Source organism: Xiphophorus maculatus, chromosome 14, assembly GCF_002775205.1.
Source record: "Xiphophorus maculatus strain JP 163 A chromosome 14, X_maculatus-5.0-male, whole genome shotgun sequence".
Taxonomy (NCBI): Eukaryota; Metazoa; Chordata; class Actinopteri; order Cyprinodontiformes; family Poeciliidae; genus Xiphophorus; species Xiphophorus maculatus.
In genome coordinates, this window is record NC_036456.1 from 4,005,935 (window position 1) to 4,032,988 (window position 27,054).

Here is a 27,054-nt window from a genome sequence, read left to right on the forward strand (position 1 = left end):
CTTTTACCTGAAGCACTATTTACAAAACCAGAGACAGTTTCTTTCCCCAGGTGGTCTCCGATCAACACTAAACGGTCAGATTAATACCATCCATAATTAATTAATGCATATCTGCATGAATTTAAAGTATGGCTAATAGCGTAACGGATGTTATTTTCAAATGGTACTTTTAGTCTGACAAATAAGTCTCATCATAAAGCATATTTCAGTTTTCTGAATATGACTAAGTCCTGATTGATATAGTAAAGCAGCTGCAATATGTATAAATAAGCAGGATGAAAGAATGATGATCTCAGCTTTGAGTTAAACTGCTTCACTGCAGTGAAAGTAGCAGATCATCTTGTGAGGATGTCTACCGGACTCCATCTGGAGTTTTCTCCAAAGGACATCTCACAGGAGGGAGGTCCAGGAATGTCCTAGAAGTCATGGGAAGGACTGTGTCCCTTCTCGCCAGGAGACGTTGTGGTAGGAGTTATGACCAGCTGGAGAATGATGTTGGAGAGACAGCTGTCTGGGTTTCTGAGCTTTCTCTTTTTGTTTGGTTGTAGTTTCACCAGGTTACTCAAATCCACTTTACAACTATCAGGATTTTAAAAACATGCTTTCCTTAATTTTTTTTTTCAGAGTTCACCTAATCGGATTGATACAAGATAGAATTCATCAGGAGTGACTCATTTAAATAATTTAGACTTAATCTTGGACTTATGTTAACGATCCTCAAAAACATGACAGTGAAACTGGCAGTGAATGTCATCGCTGGGCCTCCGGAGCATACACAAAAACACAAGTGTGTCCATAGTTACATATTACATAAATATACAAATAATATATTGCTATGTAACTTAGCTTTTTCAGACGTCTTTAGGGAAAACAAAGTTTTTAAGTTCACATTCATGAACTACTTTAAGAAAACTGAAATAGAAAAGCTGAATAAGAAAATAGACTTTTCTTTTTTCATGTGGACTTCTTTGTGTCTTTAATAAAGCTGATGATAATTATGATGATGCTGAAACACCACCAGAAAAGGTTCTTGGTGGAAACTTTTTCTGATCGCAATGGTCTGTCAGGATGACGCTGTTGGGATGTGATTGGCTGCTGGACTTCTGCACACCTGATGTTCATTTAGCATGAATGCAGGAGGTGAGCACTTATTTAAAAGACAAACTCAGGCTGGGAGTTGAAGTCATCCAGGTTTTTTTTTCCTCCAGATGTTGCCCTGTACCACTGCCATCACTCACAAGTAGCGTTTGCAGTCATGTTTGAGGTAAGATTGGGCCTTGATCAGCTGATGGTGTTGGAAACTTGAGATTTAGCGTTAGACTTTATCTTCATAATTGGTTTGTGTTTGTGGAACACAGAAGGATTTTCCACAACTTTCCCTATACTCCTGGAGCAGATTAGCAATTGCTAAACTATTTAATATCAGATGTTTGCATAAGTATTTGGGTTCATCAATTTACTCCTGTTTGGGTGACTTCTTTAGTGCACATGAAGCTGAAGGGTTTCTGCCTAACCTTCAGTTGGTGGCTGGAATTGGGTTGCCATACCCTGATCATATAAATCAAGTGTCAGTTGTTTCCAAGCAGGTGCTTGGAAACAAGCAGGTGCTTGGAAACACCTTGAGTGTTTTCTGAGTACACTTGCATGTAATCAGAAAATGATGACCAAGGTGACGCTGCATGGTTAGTCAGTCCTGAGAAGCCAGTATCCTGCATGGCCTGTTAGCAGGCTCGTGCAGAACTTTGACATGCTGAGGTGTCAAAGTCCATTTGAATCGGCTGTGTTTGAGCAGAGACTTAATTAAACCAGTAGGACTCTGTCCCTAGAGGACTGGAGCTGGACACCCAGGACTGGACTGAGTACTGTTGTCTCTGGGAAGGCTGCATTTTGACTTTTGGGCTGGTGATTCTTGGCCTGTATAGTTGAACTTGAATACATTTTGTCAAGCAGACGTGCATCATTTTCAAGTCTAAGACCTTCCAAAGTGTGGATGTTGTTGTAATGTTTTACTGTCTCCTATCTATTCTAGAATAGCAGCAATGACCTGTTTCTGCCATCCTCTCAAGATAAAGACCTAGTAGACAACCTGCTGTACAGTGATGACTCAGAGGTTGCTCGTGCTGGCTTCTCCCAGACCAAAGCCCTGTTCCCCCTGGTGGAGCCCCCTTCTTCTCCCCTTGTCCCCTGGGTCTGCTCCACTCGCTATAAGACAGCCCTGTGCACCAGCTATGCAGCCAGTGGTTTCTGTAAATATGCTGAACGCTGCCAGTTTGCTCACGGCCTCCGTGAGCTCCACGTGCCTTGCCGCCACCCCAAGTACAAGACTGAGCTTTGTCGCAACTACCACACCACAGGCTACTGCTTCTATGGAGGTCGCTGCCTGTTTGTCCACAGCCCCACAGAGATGCGGCAGATCCAACGCCACCGTAAGAACATTCCCTGTCGCAAGTTCCTTGCCAATGGGGTCTGTCCCTTTGGCAAGCGCTGTAACTTCCTGCATGTTGAGGATGGGGTGTTGACGGGTGGGTCTCCAGCTGCTGCTTTGGACCCCAACTCACCTGCCCCTACCAACCAGATTCAACCCCAGCATAAGGCGTGGAGGCCTCGGGGTGCGCTTTGCCACACCTTCAGCTCTTTTGGTTTCTGCCTCTACGGTACAAGCTGCTGCTTTCAGCATGGACTCCCTAGCAAAATCAAGACTGCTGACCTCAGCCAAGGACAGTTCCTGTCTCCCCAGCCAACCCCAGGCACTGCAGGTTTACCTTCAATCTCATCCAATGGGTCAACCTCTTCCTCCACATCAACCTCCCCTCTTCCTGCCCCATCCCCAGAGGTCATGGTCCACAATGCCTTCACTTTCTCCAGCCATCACCTGAATGACCTCCTGCTGCCCCTGGCGATCCATCTGCAGCAGCTAGAGAGCAGCAAGGCCCAGGAGGTCTGGGACAGCAGGGCACTTTGAGTTGATGTAGTTCAAATTAGAATTTACATGAGCACTGGGAACATTTTTATTTTCTTTAGTTTTTAATTCCCTTTAAAGGAGGCTGTCTGTACATGTACTTTTTTGTTTTAAACACAAGTTGTTTGACTTGATGACCAGCAGGTCAAAGAGCTGGAACTGTTCAGTGTCTCTGAACAGGAAGTCCTCCAGCTTTGAGGGTAATTTAACTTTTTAACTGTGGTACTCGAACCATGAGTTGCATAAATGAACTGTTGTAAATAAAACAAATTTTAACAATCACTTCAGCGCTTTGTGGCTTATGCTCTAAGTTTTGGTGCTGTGTAATGGTTTGGAAGTCCAGTCTGTGTGGAAAATTAGCAACTTTTGCTACAGTCTACAAAGCAGAAGCTTGTCTGTGCTGTAATGGAGCTACTTTGGACTTCTTGGCAGGTCTGGTTTCATAAAATGAAGCTGAAACGGTCTACTTAAAAGTTGGGTTTAAAAAAACATTAAAGTAAACTGGGATCTTTTCCACAGGACTGTCCTGAACTCAAAAAATCTTAACTGTTTTATAAGCGCACATGCCCTTAAACTAATTTACCCTTCCAGTTCAAGCATTGCATCTTTGGAGTCTTCCTGTCTTTAGTCCAGGCATGTGGCAGAAACTGAAGGTTGTTGCATGCAGAACAAAACGGATACAGCTCCATAAGTCTCTATGCTTTTGGAACTGTAGGGGGAGCTGGACTGGGCTTAATGGCAATGAACCAGAGAGATGTACGCATGGTAGGAAATTGTTCTGAGTTACAGAAATGAAAATGGATTCCTGGATTTAATGTGCAAGGTTTACCGTCATGGTTCGGGGAATTAAAGTGTTTCATGGATTTGAGAAACTGTATGTTACACTTTAAACTTCAAGGTGTAATCTCACCCACGCTTTGGACCAGAAGGTGGCTGTAATTCACTGTTGAGGTGGGAAAAGGGGGGGAGGACTACTTTAGATAAACAATCATCCAGAGAATGAAACTGTTTTTGAAAATATTTTGGATTCTTCCAAATGAAATGCCAGATTTTGCAGCTCTAGAACTATATTTGAACTAGAATTATATTTATAATGTATTGATGAGCCAGACAGATTTACGGTGGTCATTTTGAGAATGTCTGGAGTATTTTTTATTTTTTTTAGACCATTTTACTAACAAGTAAAATGGTGTGGGTGGAGAGGATCTTCTGTAGCAGTTCCTCTTCAGTAAATTTTACTAACAAGTCCCTTGAGATAAGGGAGGTATACCAGTGTATAATAACTGAAAGGTACACAAGAAATTCACCTAGGTACAAACTAAAATATAGAGCATAATTTAAAAGAGGTCAAACAGTTACTCTTCAGTTTAACAGGCTGAGTTTTAATTCTGTCCATTATGTGTACAGAAACATCAGTCACAATTCAGACTTTAAATAGGAAGACAAAATGATTGTGAAAGGAGCACAGAAATGAATTCATGGGATCCAGAACTGTTCTCTGTTCGGATTCTGGTTCATCACTGAACAGCTCACTGTGAAGCCCAGAAAGCCCACCTGACATCTGCAAAGACAAGCACAAATTATTCAGATGACAGACATATTTCTCTTGGAACACATGTCGGGGTGACAGGAAATGGAACAACAGATGAAGCACTTAATCCACCAGCCTACTTAAAACCAAAACAAAGGGAACATAGTCTTTAACTCAGTTCTTTGTTTCCTTTCCAATAAATTATTACATGTCTAAAGAAACATGCACCTTTTCCAAGATCATGTTCTTCCGTTTTGAGCAATCTCATATTAAAGACTCATTACTTTAGATCAGCTATAGTTAATTGCTACCTAAGTGTTTCAGGTTGATATAAACTCCTTACCAACAGGTTTCGGTAGTGCACCTTAAAGTTTGCCAACCTTGAAGAGAAATCCAGACGACGAAGAAGAAACATCACACACCAAAATTAAAAAATAGAATTGAATGGATGCTGGTCAATGTTGCTACACACTCACGTACAGTAGGTGGCGGTATGCACCGTGAAGTTGTTTGCGATTCGCCAAGAAGAAGAAGCAGCATCAGCAGAAGAAGAAAAAATTATTCTCAATTTTCAGTCGAATTAAGGTAAATTTAATTGAACTGAATACATTTTTGCCCGTTGGCCTGACTGTAGCTGTTTGATGAGACAGCGGGTAGGTAAAGCGGAAGTCTGCTGGAGGTGGTTCCTCCCTCTGTTTGGAGGTTAGCTCTGTTCATTACAGCGTCACTGCAATGCTGCCCAGTTTCATTCTAGTTCATTTCGTTTGTTAGTCAAGTAGTTGTTCACACGATTGACATATTCAGCTTAGAACATGAACCTTGACGCTGTTGCCATTCGGTAAAGTACTCCTTTGCAGAACCAGAAATAGGTCTTGATCAGATTTAGTAGAAGGTCTCTGACCTGTGACAACCCCTATCCTACGGGGGAAAACACTTATTTGGGGATGAAAGGCATTTAAAATCTGGTCAGTTGCAATAAAATGTTCTCTTCAAAGACTTGTTGTGGATGGTGATGCTGTGGGCAGAGAGGATCTCCTGTAGCAGTTCGTCTTGCAACACATCTGAAGAAGCCTATGACTGAAGACTGTTACTGTATGACAGTCTCATGATTGTGATGACATGCAAGTAGGCTAGTAGATTAATATCTAGACATAAAGTATCTGGTGTGACGCTTAAAAACCGTCAGTTGTTCCAGCTCCTCCAGGAGAATCCCAAGGCGTTCGCAGGCCAGCCGAGAAACATAGTCTCTCCAGCGTGTCCTGGGTCTTCCCCGGGTTCTCCTCCTGGTGGGATGTTCCTGGAACACCTCGCCAAGGAGGCGTCCAGGAGGCATCCTGACCAGATGCCTGAGCCACCTCAACTGGCTCCTCTCGACTTGAAGGAGCAGCAGCTCTATTCTGAGTCCCTCTCAGATGGCCAAGCTTCTCACCCTATATATTTTTATAATTGATCTGTCCTTTTTTTTAACACACTTTGTGAAACTTTTATTTTGCTAATAAATGGCTTATTTAGTTCTTGTTCTTTTTTTCTCTTCATTTTAGACAACCTTCTGTTGCTGCTGTCATCCATAGGGAGAAGAAAAGCCTGAGAGGTGGGATATCCTAACAACTTTGCTGCGACAGTTTCTGCGTGGCCCCCTTGCCATGGCAGACCGCGAGGAGCGGCGCTTTGCTGAGGTTTCCCAGGACTCCGTCAAGCTCATGGCAGAGAGCACCGGCGTGGATCTTGCTGATGATGTAGCGGCTCTTCTTGCTGAAGATGTGTGTTACCGCCTCAGGGAGGCAGCGCAGGTCAGAGCTACCTGGCTATGTTTTATTTTATTTATTCCATCACATTATTATTTTGGACCTAAATGTATATTTGAAATGAAAAGAATAAATTTGCTGTTCCTTCAACACCTCTGGTTATCTGTTTGTGACCCAAACAGACGAGTTCCCAGTTCATGAGACATGCCAAGAGGAGGAAGCTGACTGTGGAGGACTTGAACAGAGCCCTGCGATGGAGCCGTGTGGAGGTGAGACCTAATGCCTGTCAGCATGTTACTGCTGCTGCTCCCTTCGGTGGCCTGACATCTGCTTCTTTATCAGGCCGTCTGTGGTTATGGGGCGCAGGACGCTCTGCCTTTCCGATCCGTCAAAGAGGGAGAGCTGTTCTTTGTCGAGGACCGTGAAATTAACCTGATAGAGCTGGCCCTGGCCACCAACATTCCCAAAGGTTGTGCTGAGACCATGGTGCGAGGTATGCTGTCAGACTTGTTAGGACGGTGGTCGCATGCTTGGTGCTGCTGAAACTTACTTTTCCTAATCTGCAGAAGGAATGGTGTACTGACGATATCTGATTTATCCTTCCAGTTAATGTGGTGTATCTGGATGGCAAAGGCAACGTAGAGCCTCAGGGGACAGGTAAGGCTCAACCATTCAGAGTTAGGAATCAAATTAATACACCTTTATGGCTGTAAGCAAATTCAGCCCTCTCCCCTCTCATCAGTTTGTTACACGTAGAATAGCTAAGATGAAATGTACAAACTCAAACATTCTTTAGTGCTTCCACATAAGTTAACATGGCAATTTAACACCCTTGCAGTACTATTCACTAGCAGTGAACCGATTTCAGTTCTCTGGCCGATCACCTATCTTTAAAAAGCCTGACATGCCGGTTTTGGTTTTGGTCATTCCAGTTTTTATTTTTTTTGTCTTAAAAGTTGAATGCAAATGAAAAGTGAAGTCTCAGTTAAAGGGATTGGTTCTTTGTATGGGTCCACTGATTGCAGTTTTCTGGCCAAATCCAGTTTTGACTGATACAGATTTTTTTTTTTTGCCTGAAAAGCTGCTAAGTATAGAGACAAAGTTCCTAAGTTGGTAACTATTGTTAAGCACACACATGCAGATGTGACCTGGTGGGTGGTCAGTGCAGAGCAGAAGAAGAAAGTGGCTGATTTCCAGAGCTTTTCTCAGGAAGATCAGATTTGGTTTCACATTTAAGAATCAGCCGATTGCTGATCACCCAAGAATATGTAGTTCTGACCTTGATTGAAATCTGTCCTGTTGGGTTGTGGTCCCATAGTTCCCACCGCTGTGCAGACTCTGTCAGATGACCTTCTCAAGTACTACCAGCAGATCACCAGGGCCATCCTGGGAGATGACCCCCACCTCATGAAGGTGAGTAGCTGCTCAGCACAGCTTCTGGCTGGCCAACATGTGCTGCTTCTTTACTGCTTCTCTCTGTGTTTCAGATGGCTCTGCTCGACCTTCAGTCCAACTCAAAGATTGCTGCCCTGCTGCCATACTTTGTCTATGTCATCAGTGGAGTAGGTCACTGTTCTCACCTCATTGCTTTGATCAGAGCTGAAAGCCTCTGTACTTGGTGATCCTTGTATCTGTGTGCCGTTCCAGGTCAAATCAGTAAGCCACGACCTGGAGCAGCTCAACAGGCTCCTGCACATGGTGAAGAGCCTGGTCCAGAACCCGTACCTGTACCTGGGCTCGTACGTCCGCAGCCTGGTCTCCAGCGTCATGTACTGCATCCTGGAACCACTCGCTGCCTCCATCAACCCACTCAATGACCACTGGACCCTCCGGGACTATGCAGCCCTGCTACTCAGCCACATCTTCTGGTATTTTTCCAACATGTTACTATTAGTGGTGGACAGGTAGGTCTCCAGTTATCAGTCTTTAGATTTAGAATCTCTGGGATGAAGAGATAAAAGAACAGACAGTAGGTAATGGATTTGTAACAGTTGGTTAAATAATGGATGAATGATGGATTGGTGGACGCTGGAGAGATGGATGGATGCTACCTTAGCAACAAAATTGCTATATTTAGCAACTTTTCGGACAAAATAAAATTGTATCGGTCAAAATTGGATTCAGTTAGAAAACTGCAATCAGTTCACCACTAATTAGAGGCCAACTCTGCATTTAATTGAGACTTTTGGATTTTTATTTGCATTTGACTATTTTGGCAAAAAGATTGGCGTCGGCCGAAATGCTAATAGGCAGATCAGGCATTTTAAAGATCGGTAATCAGTCAGAACACTGCAACTGGATGAATGGACGTTAACATGGAAAAGAGATTTAGAAGGAGAGACATGGAATAAAACCTGGAAGCAGATAATGAACTACGTCTCATCCTGCATGCAACCTCCTAACTTTGAGTTTTTTTCTCCAGGACTCACGGTGATCTAGTGAGTGGTCTCTACCACCAGATCCTGCTCTCTCTCCAGAAGGTTCTCTCTGACCCAGTCAGGCCACTCTGCTCCCATTACGGAGCGGTTGTGGGCCTTCACGCTCTGGGTTGGAAGGTAGGTCCACTACCAAATCTGTTTGGAAATTTGCCAAATCTTTTGCTTTTGGAGTAGAACTGTTCGGCATCAGTGGTGCAGACCTAAATCTGTACATCGGCATCTTTTTTTAGTCATTATTTTGGTTCAAGTTGCTTGGTGCTCACATAGAAGTTCTAACTTTCTTCTAATGCACATCAGTCCTCTGGGAGTCAGAAGGATTCTGTTTCCAACATCAGTAGCTTTTAAAATAAAAGATCTCCTAGAGCTAGAAGCTAGAAACCATTTCAAGTCAAATCCAGAGGGTCTGTTAATGTATTTATTGTCTGATAGGAATTGTTTTGATTTTCTATTGTTGTCCTCCATATCGTCCTGAAGGAGACTCTTGCTAATCTCTCTGTTAACCTGTGTGTTTCAGGCTGTGGAAAGAGTTCTTTTCCCACACCTCCCTGCTTACTGGGCCAACCTGCAGGCTGTGCTGGACGACTACTCAGTGTCCAATGCACAGGTCAAAGCAGATGGACACAAAGTCTATGGAGCCATCCTGGTACGTACTGCTATCATCTCGGGCTGCACGACTTCAACACGATAAAAGTCCAGTCGACATCCATTTGTCTCAGGAAATGCAAGAGTACATTTTTCACAGCAATTTACAGGCTTCATAAGCTATATTCATAGCAAACATTGTCAAAAGACCGCCTTGACTTATTATGCAGAGTGAAAAGGACAAAAAACAGATTATTATCCGAGCAGAGCAGAAGTGACAGTGGTTGATTTTTACACCTTTGTGGACATAGATGAGATCGGTAGATGAAATCGGTTTCACGTGGAAATATCAACCGATCTCTCAAAGCTAAAGAAATCGGGCTGATTTATTGGTGCATCCCTACAAAATGGAGGAGCAGTCTGAAAATCTTAAGTCCCTCCTACTGCTTCCTGCAACGCTGTAGAGGTGGGTAACCTAAAGCTAAAGCAGAAAGACATCAGAAATGACTGTAGAAGTTCTTGTTGCTGCTGATTGATCCAGTTTACCAAACTGTTAGGAATCCATGATTCTACAAAAACATACCACACCATCATCCTCCTACCACAATTTGTCTTTTGCTCCAGTAACTGTAATATTTCTTCTTGAAAAATGTGAGTTGTTTTTTTTTCCCAAAAGTGTGTTTCCATTTAGCAAATTTATTTTGGTATTTTCCGCAATTATGTGGTCAGTTGAAATGCAGCTACTATGACCTGGCTCATGTCAATCGATCTACTATCCATAGAGACTTCAAACAACCCTAGAGCTTCTTCTCAGACTCCAGAGGATTAGATTTGCCATGATAAATGTTCAAGTTTGTGTTTTCAAACCACCTAAAGACGATAAGAGCAGGTATAGATATCCAGAAAGCCTCTTGTCTTTATAAGGGACATGACGGCACAGCCTGGTTTAGGAAATTAGATTCTTAAGGCAGAAAGAGAATTTGGGCTTTAGTATCAGCACAAACACCTGATTCCAGCTGTGAAGCATGGCGGTGTAGGGATGATGGTTTGGGCTTGAATACCTCGCAGTCATTGTGTGAATCTTTGATCCCTGTTACCTCTCTTTGACCAGGTTTTAATTTTTCAGCAGAATGGCTCATTATAAAGTCTTCTCTGTTGCTTATTTGGGGTTGGGTGTAATTCAAGAAGAACAGTATGTTTTTTACACCAGGTTGACAGTTTTCTGCCTTCAATTGCTCCTCTGTTTTTGTTGCTTTTCTAACCAGATAATTATCACTTGATTGCTCTGTTTACTATGTTTTCTGTCCAAGTAGAAAAAACACCCAGCCTCACTGTTGGTCTACCTTACACAGGCTGTGGTTTTTTGTGGAAAGTTAAATTTTTTCTTAATTCCTTGTTCTGTTTACAAATAGAGACACATTTGTAAACACCAACAACAAAAATGCTGTTTTGAGCTTGTGCTGACAGTCCAGACTCTCTTGTTTCATGTCATGTCAACCAGAACAAGCAGGATTGCAGTTTGATTGTATGTCCTGCAGGTGGCAGTGGAGCGTCTGCTGAAGATGAAGGCTGTGTCTCTGTCCCAGTCAGCAGAGGGCGGATCCAGCTGCCAGCTGGGTTCTGGAGCCGGGTCTGCGGGGTACAGGGTGGGCTCCCCAGGCCTCAGTCCTCCATCAGAGCCTTTGTCAGAGGCCGTTCTGGGGATTGCCAGCCACCTTCAAGCAGGCAGCGCGGGCTGCCCCTGGGAGGAGTGGTCCCCAGTCCCTCTTCCGGCGATGTACAGTGAGCTTTACTCTTTCTTTGGGGACAGTCTGGCCGTCAGGTTTAGCACAGGACCAGGGTTTGGGAGCTATCCCCCCTGCGCTTCGGCCTGTTTCAGGGAAGCTCGGAAGGAGCAGCTAGGCCCAGCAGCAAACACTGACACCGCCCGGAAAATGCCGCAGCTGACCGCCAACCTCAACATCAGCCCACGACAGGATGGGAGCCCTCGCACCGACCCTCCCCCTCCGAGCCTCGCAGCCACAGGAGCAGGAAGGTAAAGCTAGCAGAATAAGAAGTCTGAGTTCTCATTATTTGTTTTAGTTCTGAATGCAGCTTTTCCACTTTTCCACTGTTTTCCTCCTCAGGTCTCTGGCTCGCTCCTCCTCCGTGCAGCGCTCCAGGTCATCCTCATCACGTTCGGGCCAACGCTCCGCCGGTGTTTCTCGGGATGTTTTCCCCAAGGCTCGTTTCATCTCGCCACAGTCAGGACCTCCAGCGTTCTCCTTTGTCATTGGTGGACGGCAAATGGGTCGACGGTGCCAGGGCCGCCGGCCCTTTCAGACCACGTTTTCCTTGTCCTCCTCTCTGCCTGCCAACCCGCCCCGCGCCTACGCCCATAAGCTTCCAGTAATTGGCCGGGTGGGGAAACCGGTGCGTCGCTGGACGTGTTCACATTACTCGCTTTACCTGCCTCTGTAGAGATGAGCTGCTGCAGTAGGATGCAGTTGGTTTGGACTGTTACTGATGTTAGTTATCGTTGTTCTTCATAAACTATCAGGTGTTTGTATTGAGTTTTCTGGAATTATTTTTGTTTCTTATGAAAAAGTAAATTCAGTATTTTGCTCAGCAACATCTCTGACTCTGGCTTTGTGTGGTCAGTCTGGGAACCCAGCAACATTAAGGAGTCAGTTGAAAGTCTGGGTTGGAGGTTTTGATAGAAAAACTGAGTTTTAACTATTTTGCAACAATGAAAAGAATTTTACGCTCTACAAGTGAAAACTGATGGAGATATAATGCAGATGGGGCTGCAGTAAAAGTTAGGTGGATGAAGGTATGCCTAATACAACTAACTGCATGGCTTATTTAAAAATATATATTTTTAATGAAAAATGTTTTTTAAAAGGAATTTTCTTGCACAAAATCCCATTAAAATCATTTAAGTTTCTGGCTGTAATTTGATAGGATGTGAAAAGGTTTCAGAAGGTGGTTTCCAAACTTTTTGGCATTACGGTTGAGCTAATATTAACTATATAGATTGTAAGATTTTAACACCGTATTCTATTTGCTGTAGAAAAGGAATTGTTAAATTGCTGCTGATGAAAAACACAAAAGGTGTTGCACAACTACTATATCAAAAATGTCCACTTTTTTCCATGAATGGTTTTAAATTTTGAGCTATAAAATTGTAGCCGGTTAGAAAAACGAAAGGGACCTTAATGAGATGTGAAGGAGGTGTTTGGTGTTGTATTTCCAACAAAATTTAAATGAAAGCATAAACATGGTTCATAAAGAAAAAAATATTTGTCTCTGTGAAAATCTCACCCCCCAAAAATAAAACATGTCTATTTGTATTAACCGCTTTGGGCAAGATTTGCTCCATTCTTGATTTGTGCAAACAGCTCCCGGGCCTCACTTTGGACATGCCTGGCTTAAAAGCTGTGAATACTTTTTCTACCTATTATATGTAAAATCATAGAATTTAAGGGAGGAATGTTTTGTATGACTTGTGATGTTTTTTCTTATTTAAAGAAATGATTTTTTAGGTGGGAAATTAGCCTGAGAATAGAAAGGCTCAAGAAATTGCTTGAAACCAGTCCACATCTGGTCAAAAAATGCTTAGAAAATGTTAAGCATGTTTTCAACTTTAAATTTAAATAATTTTATTATAGAAAATCAGGATATGTAATGTACTGGAAAAGCATATAGATTAATAATTTAACACCTTGGTTTTTCAACATTATTTTACATTATTCAGCATAATTATTTTTTTACATTATTTTATAGTTTCTTGTCGTTTGAAGCAAAATTTCAATTAATCTCCATACAAACAGTTGCTGAAAGCGCGAGTGTTTTTGTTCCGGTGAGTTGTAATGAAATGTGTTTTGATCATCGTGCCAGAGCGGTGAAGTAGATGTGTTTCATATTTTATTCTATACGCTACTTTATCGCATAAAAATAATCGTGCTAAAAACAAAACAAAACAAAAAACCAGGTAAGTTGGCCAATGACTTCCCAGAGTACAAAAGTCTGACTGGCCAATAGCAAAGCGTTTTATTAAGACATGCTATCCGGGATCGCTTTGTAAAACTCCGTCAGGCGCCATTTTGATTAAAGCATTAGGCGCAGGTCCCACGGATAACGCTATTAGAAATCTACGTTGTTTAAATTAAACTATTCTTGACTGAATTTGTAGTTTATTGATTCAGAGCCATTTTAAAGGACATCTGAGTGAAAATGGCCACTGGAGCGAATGCAACTCCCCTCGGGAAGTTGCATCCCAGTATCGGTGCTAAACGCGGGTTTGACGCAGGGCCTGGTGCTGGCAACGGGTTGATGCCAACTCCGGCACCCCCTGGGTCGTTCCCTTCTCTCCAGAGTTACCCGGGTACTATGCCGAGCACTGCTTTCTCTCCAGCGCACCAGTTTAGTCCAGGGACAGGTTTTTCGACCCAGGCTCCGCCACAACAAGGAGTGATATCCGGAATGGCTAAAACGGGTAAGTTAGTGAAACCTTGTTAGCCTCGTGTCGTCGCTTAGGCCGCGCAATAGCCCCGGCCTTCATGAAATGGAGTCCGCATTGTCTGCTAACGTTCACAGCATTTGCAGCCGTGTTGTCACTGAGTGAACCTTTTCTCCTAAAGAATTGGGTCCATCAAGGAAACGTTTTAACTTCCTGAAAGTAAAATAATACCTAGCTGCATAATATAGCTTGTATTCACAGATATACTCTATGACCCTGATGTTAGCATCCTATATGGCACGTTAGTAAAGGGCTATTCCACATATTTTAAGGATTCTGGACTGCTTTTGTTTGGCTTCAGTTCGAAATCCTAAACTGTTTTCTTTCAACCTGTGATTCATGTAAATTAGTTCTTTTGTTTTCTGAAGTAAAGTTTTGTGCTGCAACAAGACGCACTATTTCTTAGTCACTTTCCTTAAATAATGGTGGTAATATTTTGGGGGGTGAGGGGACACTTTTGGCAAAAATGACTTGTGCTGCTTTAAGAAAGTGAAGATTTTGAAAGGTTTAGTATGTTAGTGAACTTTTCAAAAATGGTTGTAATAAATACATTGATTTAAAATTACATTAATATTGCATTTGTACCAAGGTGATATATCTCTGTGGCTAGAAATGTAAACAGTCTCACCATTGGAAAAGCTGCAACTGTTTTGTGAGAATATTATTACCTGTAAAAACAGCGGACAGTCATAGAAAGGCTCTCTGTTCAAAGTAAGCATTATGTTTCCACTTTGAAATGAAGATAAAAACTAACTTCAGTTTTTTGGACATCAAACTTTGTTTACAACCAAGTATGAAATTGTCCAGTTTTTTTAAAGTTACAAAATAAGTAAATAAACACACACATAAGCAAACCTTTTTTAAGTTTCATTGTGCTTTTGATATAAATGTTTTTGTGTTCATTTAGGGTTGTCTTGATAAAATATAGCTTGATATGGCTAATGTTGATCCTGCAATGTTTCACTGAAAAGTTTGACATACTGGGATTTTATTTTGTTAGATTTTGGCCAAAAGAAAAGGAAAAAGAGCCGATGGAGCAGTGAGACCCCAGATCAGAAGACAGTCATCCCAGGAATGCCCACTGTCATTCCCCCTGGACTGACCCGAGACCAGGAAAGAGCTTATATAGGTAAATCCTAATTATCTACTATCAAGTATGGCTGTAAATGGTATTTGTGATATGTTTCATTAATTGCATTTAAAGTTCTTGTTTTCTGATGTCATCAGTGTTACTGTTATTTATTGTTTGCTGAGTTTCCAGCAGCTGGAATGGTGCAAAAGTATCTTTTGAAATATACATAGCTAACATCTTAAATCAAATTTATTTTCAAAGTAATATATAATTTATATATTTTAAGTGTTGCATGTAAAATCTTGTCCCAGCTGCTGAAACAAAGCAAAAAAAAAATCCTGATGAGTCATAATTATTGTAAATGTTAATGTAAGATGTTATGATGGTTATTTCTCTGCAAGTGGTTTTGCTATGTTCTGTAGCCTTTTGGTTTGCATACCATTGGACACCATTAACAAGAGCTTGTGATGGCAGAATAAATAAAAAATGTCTGATCAGAGTAGTCCCCTTCCACCCCGCCAGAACAATGATGTTACTTGAGCGAAAATGTAACCTGTGAAGAGTTGGGCCCCAAATCAGTTTGTGCTAGTGATGAGTAACAGAATCAGAAAGTAAATCTAAAGAAAGGGCTACTGTAACCAGATGAGAACTGTAGCACATCAGTGTTGATTCAGTTATAGAAACTGATGATTCTATCAATACACGATGGAACAACTGGATGTATAAATGATTTAAGTTTTAATATTTGGTTTAACATCTGGAAGCAGCACAGCTTAATTCATTAGGACTAAAGTACTGAATTCAAATAATTTTACTTTGTAGATATATGAATGTTAGTTGTAGTAGGAAAAATGTTATGAAGAAAATAAGTAACTAAATTGCATTGCTTGACTTCTCAGTCTGCTTGCACTACATGTTCAATTTAGCCAGTTTCATTGTAAGCTGTTCCCAGGAGGAAACATTTCTCTCACAGGAACAGTGTTGAACTATTTTTAATTTAGATGAGTCCCTTTGTCTGTAACTAACACCAGTATTGACTTTGTCCCCTCATTGGTAATGGTTGTTCTTCACTGGTATGTAAACATTCATCTGTATCCACCCTCCTTGTCACACTTAGTTTGCTCATGAAGTAGATCCCCTAAAACAAGAGTTTCAGAATGAAATTGTTGTGAACATCAAGTTACAGGATGCGTATCCACCTCTTTAACTCAGAATAATCACCTAAAGGATGAATGAATCTGTGTTCAAGGGGATACTCCTTTCCGTTTCTCATAATGTGCATGAAATGTCTGATCTATTCCTTTCTTCATTGCCTCCTGAATATGAGACTTGTCTTTGTGTCACAGCAGCCCCTCAGTGTTAGATCTGTGGAGTGCCAAATGTGACTGTAATCACCTGTTCTGTTACTGAAACTTGCAACAACAAAAAAACAAACAAATTGACCAAGTTTGTCCTTAAAATGCCAAAGCCTTTAAACCGAGTGCAGCTGTGCTCATGGAAGTCAACCCCAGCCTTGTTTGAAGTATTGATGAGGTGGCAGGCATTTTTAGGAACCATGGTTCATCATTTGACATGTTCTCATGCTTAATCATTGTGGAACAAAGGTTGGTTGTCTGTAACCCTAATTGAAATGACCTCACAGGCATATTCATTGTGATTACAATGTGTGCGTAGCACCAGAAAGGACTCCAGCTTTCTGCTGTAGTCTTACCATGTTGATTTGATCTCCCTTTTTAACAGACTCACCAATTGTCTTTACTGCAGTAGTGATTGAGATTTTGCTCTCTGAAGTGCAGAGCACTCTCTCTCTGATGTTGCTGTGGTAACCACATTTCTCTCCATCCTTGTTTTCTTTCCTAACCTGAATTCTTCCAGTCCAACTGCAGATTGAAGACCTGACTCGTAAACTGCGTACAGGAGACCTGGGAATCCCTGTTAACCCTGAGGACAGGTTGGAAAAGATTAAACCCTCAAACAGTAACACTTTCTCTACCTTTTGCCTATTTGGAAGACTAATGTTGATTTTTCACTATAAATGTTTGTTTTATTTTATATTAGTGTTAGCTAAAAAGGTCTAAGGTTTACTTACTAGCTCCTCACTAAGTGACTGTTTAGAAAAATTGAGGTATTGATTTGTTTGTGAGCTCAGGTCCAAAAAGGTGTAATAAAGAATATAATTGGTAATTGTAACCAGAATTATTAGCTTTTTAAAAAAGTTAGTTTTATCAATGATTTGACGGTTCAATATTGCTACTGAATTACATCTGTAAAACTCGTATGATGTGAAAATGTTTTGAATGAGTTTAAAACCAAACATTTTTCTATTTATTAAAGACTAAATGTAAACTTTAGGTATGAATGCTGTGTTGCCTCAACATCTCCAGCTTTATGTGGAGGGAATACAATATGCTGTAGCATCTGGGCAAAATTCCATCTTGTGTTAAACAAAGCAGAGGATATGATGTAGACAGAAAAGGCACGTCATCATTTAATAATCTGTGCAGTGGATCCTCTGAGTTAGGACTGGGTGATATAGCTTCAAAATTTAACCAGATTTTTTTCCCCTCCCCTTTAAAAGGAACTCACAAATAATAAAATATATTTTTAAAATCTTGCTTTTATTTCAATTGTCATTTGTGGTTGGTTGATCAGAATTCAAAGTGAAAATAAACAAAAAACTAAAAAAAAAAAAAAAAAGATATTGGGCTGACATCACTCTGAACTGTGGAAGCTCAATGAGTAAACTTGTAAATAAAATACCAATTTAACAAAATGTGAATTTTTATAAGCAACAAATTTGATAAATCGCCCAGCCCTACTCTGAATATAATTTGAACTTGTTGAAACACATTCTGATCATTTTTTGTATGGAATTTAGATTCCTGGCTAAAAATAACAGAATTTAAAATAATATATTCCAAACCTACAGGCCCTTTTCAGCATGATAGCTGTTAGTTCTGTTGCTAAAAGTATTGCCTAATGCAAAAAGAAACTAGAAAAAGAAAATTATAGACATTTGGGACACCCATCTGTCATGAAGTTGATTATGGTAATGTCATTAGGTGTTCTACTTTAGTTTCTTGAGCTTTTCCACATAGGATATAAATGCATATTTTGGACTTTCTGAATGATTCTTTTTTGCTCAAATATTTTTTAAGTATTGTATTTGTAGATGACAAAAACAGCAGAACATAAACAAATACTAACATACCACCCATCCCAGATTAGAGAGCTGCAAAAGGGAGAATAAACTTCTCACATTTATACATGTAGGAAGGTCAAAATAAGCTGTGACCAGTAAATATCAATGACCTAAACAAATATAGACTGTAATAAATTTGAGTTGAGTTTTACATTTAAAAGATGAAGCTTAAACAGCATCAGATCTGTATGGAATAGACCAAGTTATTAGCAAGCATATGCAGCCTTAAATTGAAGATTTGAAAAATGTGTCAAAAGTATTTAGAATTTAGTCAATTTTTCCACGCAGAATGGTTCTTTAGAGTTTATAACTATTTAGCATCTCACCTTTAGTCAGATGGTAACCTCCATTTGAAAAAGAAAAATCCTTTGCTTGGATAAAGAGTTCAGGCTGTCACAGTAAACAACCGGTCAGAGGGGTGCCAACAACAAGGCCATTTATTAAAGTTGTATTATAACTTCAAGTTATTTAAGGATATTATTGCAGTTTATGCAAACACAGTTTACTAAATCTATAAATAGCATGTCAGCACTTGTCATTGATTTTTTTTCTTTAACTTTTTCATGGTTAGAAAAGTTTAAATGAACACTTTCATTTGCACAGGTTTAGTTTTTTGTTAGTGACTTGCCAAACACCAGGGCCACGCTTTCACATTTTAGTTCATATTTTACAAGCCAAGGTCATTTCTTATCTGCTGCTACCCACCATGGTCCTCAGTGTAAATGACTACAGATTTATTTGTCAGTAACCATTTAGAGAAAATGCAAAGGTTCTGTAGCTGTTTGCATGAATTGCTTTGATATCTTTTGAGATGAGAATCATTTTTGAGAAATGGAAATCCATGCTAGTGTGGCTCTGCTCTGATTGGTCAGTTTTCTGGAAGATGCGAGAGTAATCCACTACTTATAAAACATTACCGTTCATAACCTCGCTAATGTTTCAGAAAGAAAACACTAAACTGTCACTTTAATGTTAAGGATTCTGTGCCACATGTCTGATGTGAGGAGTTAGTTTGCCTTTTCTGCATTGTTTACATTCTGGCACACAGTTGGGTGTGCTAGAGTAACACCTGGAGCCTAATATCCAAATCATTTTGTCACATGAAAACAATAAGAGGAACAATTTAAGGAACAAATGAAAGAATCTTTAAAGACTAAAGGTCTCTGAGGTAGTGTACATAGGAATTTAGAATAAAATGCTTGTTGGTTTGAAGGCCATGAGGCTAAAGCAGAGGAGGAAAGAACATTCAGGATGTAAATAGAGGCTTGAAATGAACTCTGAGTCACAATAATTTGAGTCATTTATTAAACTTATACACAATTAGAAACCATTTTAGAAATCCAATTTTTTTAACCCAAAATTTTTATTGTTGCCTTTGAAAATGGAAGACTGATAAAATGGAAGGTTCTTCTTTGTTGCAGGAATTATCTCTCCAATACCTTTTTATGTTTTTGAAGGAAATGGGAAGAAATTCTCAAAATAAATACAGTAAGGTTCAGTTGAAGTACTAAACATGTAAAAGAAAACATGTGAACTGTTTGATTCTTGGGTTTAAAAAAAAAAAACAATATTTGTTAAAATTAGTGTTTAATAATGTAGTTGGGTCAGTACCAGAGCAAATAAAATATTTTGGTATATCTCCACCTTATTCATTTTACTTAATGGTTGAATTTTATGCTTCAGATTTGGCCACAGCCACAGTTTGACCCACTTCCTGTGCCGTCTGCTTTATAGCACCATGTAAACTAATGACAGTATGCTACATGTGTTAAATGGTTTCTGTTGAAGCAGGATTTTGGCAGAAAGCATATTGACTTGAACATATTTTGGGGTAAATTAGCTCAAATAATTTGGATTTTTTTGGGAACATTAACCTTTTGACTTTTTTTTAAATGATGATTATTTTAAGTTTTTGCCAGTGTTTGAGTTCCTAGCGAGTTCAAAGCATATAACAGGACAGTGAGGAAGATTGGAAACGAGTGATTTGTTGCTGGTCATCTTGAGTTTTTCCTAACATACGCCTTTAAACGATTCCCTGCAGTGAAGGGGGCTGCATTCCCCTTTTCCCTTTGGACTCTTGAGATCTGGAAGAAACTGGACAGAGCTGTGCTTGTTTTAGAAGTGGCCAGTCTGTAACGTAGGGTTATAAAGCATCTGTTTTTACAGGAAGTGACTTGCCCTCAGTGTGTCCACTTGACCTCTGCTAGATAAAGCCACTTGAACTTGCACACTGTGTTAGTTTCTCAGACATTTCCACAGCATCCCAAAACATAAGAAGAACCGCAGCAGTCCTGTGAACCATCCCCTTGTCCAACGTAAGAGAAACGGCTCGGGAGATGTTACAGGTTGCCACCGTTGAAAGGAAAACTTCCCCCTACCCCCCAACTCTTCACACGGACACAAAAGCTGCTCTCTGTTAAGAGAGCGTAGGAACATGTGGATATCTAATCCTAATTCCTTTCCTCTAACCCAAATTACCCCACGTCAATCTAACTCTTTTTCAAGTGCAGGGCCTTCTTAACACGCCAACACAGGTTTTCAGCTTCCACGGAGAGGTACGGCCCTCTACCACCACGTCAGCACCAAGCACTCGTCAAAGCCAGCGACCCTGCTTAGCATTCTAAATTTTGCTTTGGTTTTTACCTTCACTTGTGCTTTATTGTGGGCCAAAAATCCTGTATGCAGGTGTAGTTCTGACTTTATTTATACATTTTTTAGATGCAGAGCCACTCAAAAGTTTGGACAAACCCACCCATGTGCTTTTTAATGAGTGGCTGTGTCCAGACTGGAGACTGGCTTGGACTTTTTTTTCTTTTCTCTATTGTACGTTTCTTCTGTTGATGCCCCTCCATTTTACCAGTTAATTACCTCTAAACCGTTTTGGTTGCCACCGTTTAACAATGAATGGTATGACAGAATGGACTCTTAACCTTTTACATGTCAGTGCATACTTCCTTTCACTTAGTTTTGCTTTTGCACTGACCATGAGTCCAACTAAATCTCTTTAAGATGCAAATTGTTCCAACATTCTGAAGTCATAGTCAGCTTTAGGGAGCCTGTTTGGTTGTAGATGGAAGAGCTTCTGCTTGTAGAAAGGCGTCATTGTTGTGCGTCTTGTATTTTGTCTCCTTGTAGGTCTCCTTCTCCAGAGCCCATCTACAACAGTGAGGGCAAAAGGCTGAACACCCGCGAGTATCGCACTAGGAAGAAGATTGAGGAGGAGCGCCACTCCCTCATCACAGAAATGATTGCTCTCAACCCCGACTTCAAGCCTCCGGCTGACTACAAGTATGTCCTCCACCTCACTCCCCTTCAAGGATTTTAATTTGTAGAACAAGGAGTCTTGCAGCATGCAGATTCTACTTGTACATTGAATTAACTTAAACCTCTTTCTAATGTTTTACTCAATTAAAATTATGTTAAGTGTTTTTTTTTTAGTAGTTCACCAATTGCAGTTTTTTCTTTAAGTAAATGGAGTGGCTTCTTTTTTTTGGCAAAGTTGACAAAATTAAGGAAATTGCAGTTGTTTTATCAGTTGCCCGATTTATCAGTGCACTTCGTTCTTTTAGGTTTTGAACATTAACATTTTAGGAACCAGATTAGTAACTCCCTGATGTTATGGAGCTCCCATCAACAGATGTTCTCATTGAAAATGTCCTGATAGCATCAGCCATACAGTCATATCTAACATGAGATGTATATATTTGGATAGAAGTCATTATAGAGATGCAGCAGAAGATTTGGTTTCAGGTTTCTGACACCATGCTCCAAACTCAATTTTTCTGTTAAAAGACTTCTCTTGCAAACTTTTAGCTGTTCAGAAAACTGTCACTTTCTCTCTGTAAATGTTTTCCATGTTTTCCCTTCAGGCCTCCAGCCACCAGAGTGAGCGACAAAGTTATGATCCCCCAAGATGAATACCCTGAAATCAACTTTGTGGGTTTGCTCATTGGGCCCCGGTAAGCTCGATTGGCTGGTGTTGCTCACTCATACATATGTTAACTATGTTATTGTTTATGCTCCCTATTGATTTATGTTAGATGTTTTATGTTAAAATAAAATTCCAGATTCTGATGTTTTCCTGTTTTTAGTGGCAACACTCTGAAGAACATTGAGAAAGAATGCTGTGCTAAGATCATGATCAGAGGAAAAGGTTCTGTGAAGGAAGGGAAAGTCGGCCGTAAAGATGGCCAGATGCTGCCTGGTGAGGACGAGCCGCTGCACGCCCTGGTCACTGCTAACACCATGGAGAACGTCAAGAAGGCTGTGGAACAGGTTGGCTCTACAGGGACACGCTGCCAGCAGATCAGCCTGCATTTAGTTGAACAGCTTTGTATCAGCTAATATTCTAATCTGTGTTCAGATCCGTAACATCCTGAAGCAGGGCATCGAGACGCCTGAGGATCAGAACGACCTGAGAAAGATGCAGCTGAGGGAGCTGGCCAGGCTCAACGGCACCCTGAGGGAGGACGATAACAGGTTGGTGCTGTTTTGGTTCCGGCGTCTGATTGTTCAGTCTGAGTTGGCACCTCTGAAGAGAATTTGCTTGTTTGTAGGATCCTCCGTCCCTGGCAGAACTCCGAGCCCCGCAGCATCACCAACACCACCCTCTGTACCAAATGTGGAGGAGCTGGTCACATTTCTTCTGACTGCAAGTACACCAGGTAATGGTGGGGAAGGCTGTGCATTCTGCTGCTTCCATCTGCAGAGTTCAGCAGTGTTTCCTGTTTGTTTTGTGCAGCACCTTTGCAGGCCAGAGAGCAACAGGTGGAGAGCCACCCCAGTCGGCCCAGGACAAGGCCCGTATGGACAAGGAGTATCTGTCCCTCATGGCGGAGCTGGGGGAGGCCCCGGTGCCATCTTCAGGAGGAGGACATTCCAGCGGTCCAGGAGGAGCCCCCCGAGCCTCTGGACCCAACAGCAACCAGCCTCCTCCGGTTAGTGCGAGTCCCAGGCCCTCACTCTGATTGGCTCAGAAGAGTGTGTTCATTGACTCGTTTTGTTCCACAGAACCGGCCGCCCTGGATGAGCTCTGGTCCCACTGAGAACAGGAACTATCATGGCATGGGAGGGCCCACGGGGCCTGGAGGTCCTCAGAGCTTCCCTCCCCCTATGCCCAACATGGGAGGACCACCTATGCCTCCCAACCCTAATGGCATGCCTCCACCCTGGATGCAGCCCCCTCCACCTCCAATGGGCCAGGGACCTTCTCCTCACGGACACCCCATGGGTGAGACTCTCATGCTCTGCTACATTAGTTTCTATTTTGATGGCATTTTGTATTTAGAAACTAGTGGACTCCAGTAAAACAAACAAACAACAAAAAAACAAGTTAATGGCAGGGTCTATAAATAATTAAACTCTACCAACAAAATAAGCAACATTTTCAATTCAAACCAATGTTTTGCTTCTAAATCAGGCAACGTTCACACTGCAGCCTGAAGTGGAAATGTGAACAACGGTCCAATAAAATTCAGATTTCCCAAAAAATCGGAATGGAGTATTAAAGGTTGCAGTGTGAACGTACTGCAAACATTCTTTAGTTTGGTTCTTATGTACATTACATGATGAGGAATGTTTTATCAATCACCATAATCCCACAATAACATTGTCAGACCCTAAGCAGCTTTGAGGGCCGGGCCACGGCTTCAAGCAGTGGGCCTCTCAAATAGATTACTGTTAGTTTTGTGTTGAAAGGTCAGAGGTCAGCCACAGCGCAGAGGCTTTGGAGTTGAAACTATCACAGGTGTGTTTCAGTAGAGGGAATTAATTGTGACTTTTTCTCCTCTGTTCAGGTCTGCTGCCACCTCCCATGAGTATTATGCCACCCCCACCACCTCCTCCTGGAAACCAGCCCCCTCCTCCTCCTTCTGCTCCCCTGCCACCATGGCAGCAGCAGGCTCCACCCCCACCTCCTACTAGTAGCATGGCAACAAGTACACCTCTACCTTGGCAACAGAGTAAGAGTTTATCCAGAAATCAGGTTGAGAGTATAGAGTTGTTTGCTGCTGTTACACTGGGACTTTATTATGAAATAGAGGAGCACATGTGAAATTATTCTATAAACATTGTAAATGTTTTTAATGTCAAATTCATGTCCGATCAGAGCAGCTCAGTGGTCTGTGAAATCTAGTAAAGATCAGATCACTTCTGGTCTTTGACCTGAGTGGCATGGCCAGCTAACGCCTGGTTCACATGGCAACAGCTTCAGAACCTGAGACGACACATGGCGATTAAACATTGTAGCTATAACAGGTTCGATTGTAAAGTGTGTGGTGTTCAGCCACACGGCAGGAGAAACATACCCAGCGGTTTCACTCACCAACATTCAGATGTCACACAGGAAATCTGGCAAAACCTCTTGAGACTAAACCTGAGTTCAGAGTAAACAAACATGGCCGACTGGGAAGAAGCAATGGCAATAGTTTATAACATAAAAAACAATACAAAGACATCTCCAATGTCCACTGGACTTTCAGTTGTTTTGTCTGTGTGTTGGATTCCCACACAGACAAATGTGTGGGACACTGCGACATCAAGCCAAGACATCCAACATGTTCATTATCCGCAGTTTAAGATCCTGCCAAGCAGAACAAATCACATTTAGCTCACCACACACAGCAAGAAAATCTTTTAAGATTATCCGGACGTGGACTCCGGTCGGTCGTCGGCCTTCTTCCCTCTTCCTGTCTGATTACTGGCAGATGAAGGCCATTAGCATTGAAAAATTTCTAAAAAATAAAATGAAATAAAATCTTTAGAGCCATTTTAATGATCAGGGTATCATTGTCAGAAAATCAAAATTGGGTCAAAAAGCATTATAAACATCTGTGTTCAGGCCCAACCTGCAGCTCACACCATCTCTGATGTTTTTACAGATACCACCACCACCTCCAGCCCCGGCTCTGGCAGCCTGCCGCCATGGCAACAGCCCCAACAGCCTGCGGTGTCTGCAGCCCAGCCGCCGCTACCCATGGGAACCCAGTCCATGGTACCACCTCCCCCTGGAGTGCAGCCCCCACTGCCCCCTGGAGCCCCCCCACCACCTCCTCCTCCACCTCCAGGCTCAACCGGCATGATGTATGCCCCCCCACCACCACCACCACCCATGGACCCTTCTAACTTTGTCACCATGATGGGCATGGGGGTACCTGGCATGCCGCCCTTTGGCATGCCCCCAGCCCCCCCTCCACCCCCTCCACAGAACTAATCCTGCCACAGAAAAGTTTTCACAGCCCCTGCAGAACATTACGCACCAGCTATCAACTGACTGATGCTTCATCCTGAACGTCCAAGTACTCAAAAGAAAAATGTACAAGCTCTAATTTTATTGGTCCTCTGTTTTGTTGCTGAAGCAACAAAGTTCTGTTCATACAGATTGTAAAGTTGTGGAGTTTAGTTTATTCTCTGTTTTTAAAATTGGAACACGGGTTTTTGTGTGGATGTGAGCACAGGTTCCACCAAGCAGACACGTCAACGTTGCTGCTCTTAGTCGTCATCTTTCTCTGCTGAATCCATCAGACCAGGTTCTGCAGTCAACCTCCTCTGGTTTCAACTTGCATGGTTCGCCTGAGACGCCTCATACTCTGAAGTGACAAGTCTATATTTCTGTCCTGGCTTTGAGCTGAATAAGATGAATATTTTTGTAATAAGTGAAGTGTATGTTACTTGTGTAGACCGTTTGTAGTTCTGAGTGGTTCTGAACAGGAAGGAGAGTCCGGTGTTTTGATGTTTGGTTCCATGGTGGTGTGATGTGGCGTCCTGCTAACGTCCAGCTGTTGGAGAACGTTCTCGGTTCAGCAGCTCTGCTCCGACGACAATGTTCACTGTCTTTCTGTCGCTTTTGCAAAGACCTGAATGTTTTTGTCCCTCAGGTTGATGGAGGAATTTTTTTTTTTTTTTTTGTTTCTGGCATAACTCTGTGTTCTGAATGAAAACCTGTTGAAACCCTGCTTGGTTTAGTAAATAAACTTATCAAAGTAACACTTTTGTGCCCCTGGTTTCTTTTTTCATCCTTGTAAGGTCCTTTGTTTGCTTGCCAAGGATTTTTTTCCTTCCTCTTAAGGAACTCTTGGCTGCCTTTCCAAATGTTATGTAACACGGTTTTCTCTGTTCCTGCTGCTTTTTGACAGCAGACTTGGATTTTCATTTTGAAGCACTTGCCTCCTCATCAGACCATGTCGACCTAAACTACATAAAGGATGATTACTGACACTTTTGGTTTGTTTTGACAATGTGTGAATTAGCTGCAGTAACCTCAAATATAAGTTCTGATTCTTCTGACTTTATTTTTGGATATATTTCCAATGTTTTCAGCCTTAGTTGATTTAGTTCTACAAATACATAAATTAGAGCATTTTGAATACATAATTTATTTTAATAACTTGATCACCAAGTGAAACGCGTTGTACACAGGCTGTTTTAACACTTATTGGGGCCTGCCCATAGGGAGGCACCTATTCTACACCCAATAAAATGTCTATTTATTTATTTTTCTTCCTTCACCGTTAATCTGGCTCTACAGCTGGGTATTGGAGTTACCATGGCGACAGTTTGCGGAAAACGACGCCCCAAAATCCCATGTAAGTCAATTAAGCGAGGGAAAAAAAATCCTATAAATACCCTATTTTTGAGGAATTTCTGTGTCGTCGTGAATTCACATAGAATTCATGCCATTCAAATTTCACTTTGTAGATACGCCCATGATCTCTTCTAAAGTGAAGACAGCACATTGATACGAATTACAGTTTGTCCACAACTTGTCTCTAAGCGCACCAAAGGTTTTGATTTTTCATAAAAATTAGAGTGTAACTGCCTAGAGTGAGACGGAGTGGATTTTTGACCCCAAAACATTTTTTACTCACCCTCACACCCACAAATATCACACTATTGGTATCAAAGTTGGTCATGACATCGATACGCATGCCTGCTCCGGTAAAATGTTTTTGAGATTTCACTAGGGCTTACGGTTTTCTGTCAAGGTGCTTCAGAGCGAAGTCATGCGACAGGGTAGAGATATGAATC

General features: G+C 41.6%; 3 protein-coding genes across 5 annotated transcripts; all 3 read left to right on the forward strand.

Annotated features, from left to right (window-relative positions):
• The first annotated feature begins 1,194 nt into the window (after positions 1-1,194).
• LOC102219509 (mRNA decay activator protein ZFP36L2-A-like) lies at positions 1,195-3,241 on the forward strand. Its single transcript, XM_005807931.2, has 2 exons — positions 1,195-1,264; positions 2,030-3,241. Exons 1-2 carry the CDS (start codon positions 1,256-1,258, stop codon positions 2,960-2,962), a joined length of 942 nt encoding a protein of 313 aa, XP_005807988.1. The 5' UTR covers positions 1,195-1,255; the 3' UTR covers positions 2,963-3,241.
• Positions 3,242-4,989: 1,748 nt separating this feature from the next.
• Positions 4,990-11,870, forward strand: taf6l (TATA-box binding protein associated factor 6 like). Of its 2 annotated transcripts, none has more exons than XM_005807906.2 (12): positions 4,990-5,075; positions 6,032-6,280; positions 6,418-6,504; positions 6,578-6,728; positions 6,842-6,892; positions 7,554-7,648; positions 7,723-7,797; positions 7,883-8,103; positions 8,658-8,790; positions 9,188-9,316; positions 10,794-11,290; positions 11,382-11,870. In XM_005807906.2, exons 2-12 carry the CDS (start codon positions 6,134-6,136, stop codon positions 11,713-11,715), a joined length of 1,920 nt encoding a protein of 639 aa, XP_005807963.1. In that variant the 5' UTR covers positions 4,990-5,075; positions 6,032-6,133; the 3' UTR covers positions 11,716-11,870. The 2 variants fall into 2 exon arrangements, with proteins under 2 accessions (XP_005807963.1, XP_023201390.1); XM_023345622.1 differs by having other exon boundaries at positions 5,007-5,075; positions 6,062-6,280.
• A 1,448-nt stretch (positions 11,871-13,318) lies between these two features.
• sf1 (splicing factor 1) lies at positions 13,319-26,013 on the forward strand. 2 transcript variants are annotated; one of them, XM_014472080.2, is made up of 12 exons: positions 13,319-13,732; positions 14,757-14,885; positions 16,704-16,779; positions 21,166-21,318; positions 21,900-21,989; positions 22,122-22,305; positions 22,394-22,509; positions 22,587-22,694; positions 22,772-22,967; positions 23,041-23,260; positions 23,826-23,990; positions 24,909-26,013. In XM_014472080.2, the coding sequence occupies exons 1-12, from the start codon at positions 13,471-13,473 to the stop codon at positions 25,238-25,240; spliced, it is 2,031 nt and encodes a 676-aa protein (XP_014327566.1). In that variant the 5' UTR covers positions 13,319-13,470; the 3' UTR covers positions 25,241-26,013. The 2 variants fall into 2 exon arrangements, with proteins under 2 accessions (XP_014327566.1, XP_023201608.1); XM_023345840.1 differs by lacking the exons at positions 13,319-13,732; positions 16,704-16,779 and having other exon boundaries at positions 14,804-14,885.
• The last annotated feature ends 1,041 nt before the right edge of the window (positions 26,014-27,054 follow it).

Bases quoted from the DNA above. Each gene is read 5' to 3' on its own strand.
- taf6l (XM_005807906.2), top strand. From the start codon at position 6,134: ATGGCAGACCGCGAGGAGCGGCGCTTTGCTGAGGTTTCCCAGGACTCC. The intron at 6,729-6,841 runs GTATGCTGTCAG...TTATCCTTCCAG, and splicing joins TGCTGAGACCATGGTGCGAG to TTAATGTGGTGTATCTGGAT. The intron at 9,317-10,793 runs GTACGTACTGCT...TATGTCCTGCAG, and splicing joins AAGTCTATGGAGCCATCCTG to GTGGCAGTGGAGCGTCTGCT.
- sf1 (XM_014472080.2), top strand. From the start codon at position 13,471: ATGGCCACTGGAGCGAATGCAACTCCCCTCGGGAAGTTGCATCCCAGT. The intron at 23,261-23,825 runs GTGAGACTCTCA...TCCTCTGTTCAG, and splicing joins TCCTCACGGACACCCCATGG to GTCTGCTGCCACCTCCCATG. The intron at 23,991-24,908 runs GTAAGAGTTTAT...ATGTTTTTACAG, and splicing joins ACCTCTACCTTGGCAACAGA to ATACCACCACCACCTCCAGC.